The sequence below is a fragment of the Engystomops pustulosus genome, chromosome 8 (genome assembly GCF_040894005.1).
Source record: "Engystomops pustulosus chromosome 8, aEngPut4.maternal, whole genome shotgun sequence".
In the NCBI taxonomy this organism is placed as follows: Eukaryota; Metazoa; Chordata; class Amphibia; order Anura; family Leptodactylidae; genus Engystomops; species Engystomops pustulosus.
In genome coordinates, this window is record NC_092418.1 from 119023494 (window position 1) to 119029573 (window position 6080).

Genomic DNA, 6080 nt, shown 5'->3' on the forward strand with positions numbered 1-6080 from the left:
ACTTTTTTATTTTTCCGTGTACAGAGCTGTATGAGGGCTTATTTTCTGCGTAACAAATTGTACTTCCTAGTTACGGTATTTTATATTCCATGATGTGTACTGGGAAGTGAAAATACAATTTGAATTGCTGTAAAAAGGACAAGAAACCACATTTGCACCATTTTCTTGCGGGCTCTCTTTTACGCCTATATCTGTAATATATTCTTTGGTTCCATATGATCACAGAGATACTAAATTTACGTAGGTGTTATTATTAGGTTTTATTAGGTGTTAGTAGATTTTACCAAAAATTAAAACTTGTTGTACCAAATAAATGATTACTTTTACCATATTCTGACTCCAATAACTTTTTCATGCTTAGGAGTACGGAGTCGGCTAAAATGTCTTTTAATCCGGGATGGGCTAATGTTTTTATTGCTAAGATTTTCGGGGCATTGCGATTTTTACAATAAGCATTTCTACATTTTTGTAGATTGGGAATTTTAGGATGCGGTGATACGAAATATGTTGTGTTTTTTTTTAATTTTTCCACTTTTTTTTATTATTTATTGTTTTATATGTGTTAGGGGCTTTTGATACATTTTAATAATTTTTATTTTTATTTTATGTGGTTTTTTTGCATTTTTTTTCTTTCAATACTATCATATGACCTAGTGATCATGTGATCACTGGTTCATACTAATGCACTGCAATAACCATGTTTTGAATTACATTAGAAGTGTCAGCCGATGCATCAACATAGGGGTTGGATTGAGCAGGCATGATGTGCCTACGGCAGACCTGGGGACCTTCATTAGGTCCCGGCTGCCCGGATTTGAGGCCAGGAGGAGAAGGAGGGAACCCTACGCAGGTACATAGATCCCGAAGTCAGTGCATTGACTGCGGGATAGAACAGGTTAACAGCCGGATCGGAACTGACATATGAACCTATTTTGAACAATTGTGTCTTCTTTAAACAGAAATCCCACAGTAAGAATACAATGTCCTTACTAAGGTAAAACATCAGCTGCTCCTTTATCCGAAGCTCCTCCACATTTTTCTCTCCTTTTCTGATTGTGTTATATATTTGTACAAGTTCTGTCATTTAATGTGAAGTTTATTGGTTAATACATTTCATACAATTCATCATCAAACTCAATTACAAATGCAGATGTTTGATATAAATATGGCTTCTCCGCTTGTGGCTTCTCTCATATGTAAAAATTTGTTCATCAAAGTAAAACGTTTGTCAGATTCTAAGCATTAAAGGTGATGAGTGTAAACAGTTGTCTACAGGGGGAGGAGGAGAGAAAGGATGTGGGAGGTGATGGTCTGAGGAGGAGTGAGGAGCGATGCTAAGGGAGGAGAGATGCAATTATGCAGATGACCATTTACATTTAAAGTGACCCCCCCCCCCACCCCCTGGGACTCAGAAAAGGATTAACAAAACTAAACAGAGGATTAACTAAAGGATTGTAAAGAAGTAAAACTGTTTAAAACAAAAAATTATTATATTGAGCATTACCAGCATCACCACTTCTGGAAAATGCCCTTCATGAAGACAGTTTCCGTATAAGATGCTTACTTTCTTGTATGAATATTCTGATGTTTGTACAGTTGTGATTTCTGAGCAAAACATTTGCCACAATGTGAACAAGAAAACGGTTTCTCCCCTGTGTGAATTCTCTGATGTACGACAAGGGCTGATTTTCCAATGAAACATTTGCCACATTCTGAACATGAAAACGGCTTCTCCCCTGTGTGAATTCTCTGATGTAATTTAAGTAAAGAATTATATGGAAAAAATGTATCGCATTCTGAACATGAAAACGGCTTCTCCCCTGTGTGAATTCTCTCATGTACAACAAGATGTGATTTCCTACTAAAACATTTCCCACATTCTAAGCATGAAAATGGCTTCTCCCCTGTATGAAATCTCTCATGTAACACAAGATCTGATTTATGAATAAAACATTTGCCACATTCTGAACATGAAAACAGCTTATCTCCTGTGTGAGTTCTCTCATGTAAAACAAGATCTGATTTATGAATAAAACATTTGGCACATTCTGAACATGAAAACGGCCTCTCCCCTGTGTGAATTCTCTCATGTTTAAGAAGACCAAATTTATTAGTAAAACATTTTCCACATTCTGAGCATGAAAATGGCTTCTCTCCTGTGTGAATTCTCGCATGTCTAACAAGCTTTGTTCTTTGAATAAAACATTTTCCACATTCTGAACATGAAAATGGCTTCTCCCCTGTGTGAATTATTTTATGTTTAACAAGATATGACTTTTGAATGAAACATTTTCCACATTCTGAGCATGAAAATGGCTTCTCCCCTGTGTGAATTCTCTCATGTATAACAAGACTTGATTTTTGAATAAAACATTTGGCACATTCTAAACATGAAAATGGCATCTCCCCTGTGTGAATTCTCATATGTGCAAGGAGCTTGGATTTAGAAGGAAAACATTTGCCACATTCACAACATGAAAGAGTCTTCTCCTTAGTGGTATCTCCAGGAGGTCCAGCCCGTCTTCGGTGACTTCTTATCTGACTTTTAGAATGTGACATATCAGAATAAATGCCCAATGTAATAGGATCAGATGATAGATTGTTGTGGTGAAGGTCTGAGGGTGAATCCTTCTGCTGTTGGGTTCTTTATTTGTATCTTGTGTGATCCCACAATCATGAGCTTTAATATCGGAAGATATCAGATGTGCCTCAGAGCCACAAGTAACGTCATCTGCCGGGAATAACAGGATAATTAATTACAAAGTTAATAACATTTTAAAATATATACATATTTATAAAAATGTCTACATACATTGCTAAATTGTCTTATTGCTTATCATTTATGATTTCATTTTCAGATATTTGCCACATTCTGAACACAAAAACAGCTTCTCTCCTGTGTGAATTCTCATTAAAACTCACCAACAAAATGTGCCACTCCAGAGTTTCTCAATGTGGTGCCTGATATTTCTATTTCTATTTCCAAATGTGGACATATGGAAATCCACAAATCTGAGGCAAATCACAGAAAAAAGTCACAAATATTTCCCAAATGTACTCCAGTGCCGAGTTGACTCAGGCAGAAGAGTTTGCAGAAGAGATTGCAACCTTTGTACATCTTTAAAAATTAAACACTGACTCAGCTGCCTGATATAACAAAAGTAGACACACAAATTTCCAGATTAAAGATGACTGACCCTTTTTTGTTCATATCTCATGCTTTATGTTCCTACATCTCTGCACCTCTACACCTGTACATTACTATTCCCTACCATATCTGCACCTTTACATTCCTGCACCCTATACCTCTATATTCCTGCCCCCCTAATTACCTGTACCACTACCTTTCTGCATCCCTGCACAGCATACCTCTGCATCCTTACTCCATTATACCTATACATAACTGCACCCCTATATAGCTGCACCCCTATATATTTATATCCCTGCACCCCTATCCCTTCGATTTCTGCATCCCCACACCTCTATATCCCTCCTCCCTCATACATCTGCCTGCCTATACCTCTACATCCCTGCACCCCTATACCTCTACATCCCTGCACCGCTATACCTCTACATTCCTGCACCGCTATACCTCTACATTCCTGCACCTCTATACCTCTACATCCCTGCACCCCTATACCTCTACATCCCTGCCCCCCTATACCTCTACATCCCATACACCCCTATACCTCTACATCCCTGCACCCCTATACCTCTACGTCCCTGCACCCCTGTACCTCTACATCCCTGCATCCGTATACCTCTACATCCCTGCACCCCTATACCTCTACATCCCTGCACCCCTGTACCTCTATATTCCTTCACCCCTATACCTCTACATCCCTGCACCCCTAAACCTCTACATCCCTGCACCCCTATACCTCTACATCCCTGCACCCCTATACCTCTACATCCCCGCACCTCTATACCTCTACATCCCTGCACCCCTATACCTCTACATCCCTGCACCCCTATACCTCTACATCCCTGCACCCCTATACCTCTATATTCCTGCACCCCTATACCTCCACATTGTTGTTAATGACTTTCATCGGTTAATTTAAGAAAATGCACCTAAAACCACATCAGAACGGATCACAATGCAGTTGAGATGCATTTAACTACAAAATGTGAACACACAATGAAAAGCAGATGTTCAGTAACAATCGCCACATGTTTTCCATAGAGTATTATTCAGGTGTTGTGCAAGTGTTTTTCAAAGGGCACATGTCAATCAAAATGCTTCCAAACCAACCCTAATAGGATAGATACATATTACACATTTACATATCTACCACTTGGGTGAAGTGGATATAGGCAGAAAGAATGGGACAGAGTTCTAGGAGGCAATGGCTTTCAGTACTCACCATTCTGGGGGTCCTTGGCACCAGCGTCATGTCCTCCTTCCCAGGCTCCCTCCTCTGCACATATCTGGACCTGTTCTCTCTCCATTCTGTGTCTGAGTCTCTCAGTCTAAGCTCCTCCAGTAAGATCTTCCACCAAGAAGTTCTCCTCATGTGAGTTGTGCTTGGGTCTCTTATATCGCTTGGTCTTCCCCCTTTTGTCCCAACAACCTCCCCCATGTAAATGAAGGGTGTTGGTCCCACTTCCTTATCAGCCAGGCTGATGGTTTATGGCACTTTGATTGTTCTCCTTTGTTATGGGTTTATCATCCCTTCACACCACAGAAAGACCAGGATGTGTCTTTCTGATAAAACTAGATAACTTCATTTACAAATCTTTACCATGTGAAATACCTCTTTGTGATTCCCTACTGATTCCACATCCTGAACAATAGGGAATGCAAATCCACGCAGACAAGGCGTCTCCAATGACCATGTGACTGCCCTGTCCTGGAAATGGCTTCATGGAGCAGAAGAATATCATAATTTACAAGGTTTTACACCACAAAAAGTTAGTTTTTTGCTCTATCATATAAGGTCCTATTGTGTGTATTGCCTCTGTTTCCTCGGTCACCATTTATTTACATCATAGACCTATATTTTTGGCACATTTTGTAACTCAGGTTTACACAAGGCAAAGCAGGTCTAATAACTTGCACAACTCATTGAGACACATGTTTCAGGTGTGTAACTAAATTACATGTATAACTAAATAACAATAATAATGATAATTCTAATAAATAAAAACATTGGGGCTCATTTACTAAGGGTTCCGCGGCTGCACTTTCGTCGGGTTTCCCGAATCTTTCCGTTTTGCGCCGAATTCCGCTGGGATTCGGATTTCGGACAACTTGATGGATTCGGAAAAAACACAGAATTTAACCCCTTAACGCTCTGCGCCGTAGCTCTACGGCACAGAGGGGCAGGGTATGTATGAAGAGGGCTCATGGGCTAAGTCCTCTTAATGCAAGGGTGCGGGTTGTTGCCTATTGCAGCAAACCCCCGACGCTAATAACCGCGGTCGGTGCTTGCAGTGATTGCGGCTATTAACCTTTCCGTTGCTGCCGGCAAAGGACATCTTTATTCCGATCGTCGCTCCCCCGAACGATCGGTTGCCATGGTAGCCTCGGGTCTTCATTTCACCCGAGGCTAAATGGCATCTGCAGATTCGTTACAATGAGCTGGTGGCTCATTGTAATGAATGACCTGCAAAAATGCCATATATTGCAATACAGAAGTATTGCAGTATATGGTAGGAAAAACTTTTTTTTTCACTATTTCTTAGACCATCTAGGGAACAATAACCCTAGATGGTCTAAGAAATAGTGAAAAAAAAAAGTAAAAAAAATAAATAAATAAAATATTAAAAATTCTAATCACCCCCCCTTTCCCTAGAACTGATATAAAACATAATAAACAGTAAAAATCACAGACACATTAGGTATCGCCGCGTCCCAAAATGCCCGATCTATCAAAATATTAAAACGGTTACGGCCGGTGGTGACCTCCAAGACTGGAAATGGCACCCAAATTTCTGAAATGCGACTTTTACACCTTTTTACATCACATAAAAAATGGAATAAAAAGGGATCATAATGTCGCACAGACCTCAAAATGGTAGCAATGAAAACGTCGGCTCATTTGCAAAAAAATTATGCAGCGAAGTATGAAAAAGTT

At 39.8% G+C, this 6080-nt stretch overlaps 1 protein-coding gene across 1 annotated transcript; it reads right to left on the reverse strand.

Moving 5' to 3' along the window:
* Positions 1 to 1503: 1503 nt before the first annotated feature.
* On the reverse strand, positions 1504 to 2566 carry LOC140075974 (uncharacterized). The gene has a single exon (XM_072122456.1). It carries the CDS (start codon positions 2557 to 2559, stop codon positions 1561 to 1563), a length of 999 nt encoding a protein of 332 aa, XP_071978557.1. The 5' UTR covers positions 2560 to 2566; the 3' UTR covers positions 1504 to 1560.
* Positions 2567 to 6080: the final 3514 nt, after the last annotated feature.

Coding starts and splice junctions, on each gene's coding strand:
- LOC140075974 (XM_072122456.1), bottom strand. CDS start 2,559: ATGTCACATTCTAAAAGTCAGATAAGAAGTCACCGAAGACGGGCTGGA.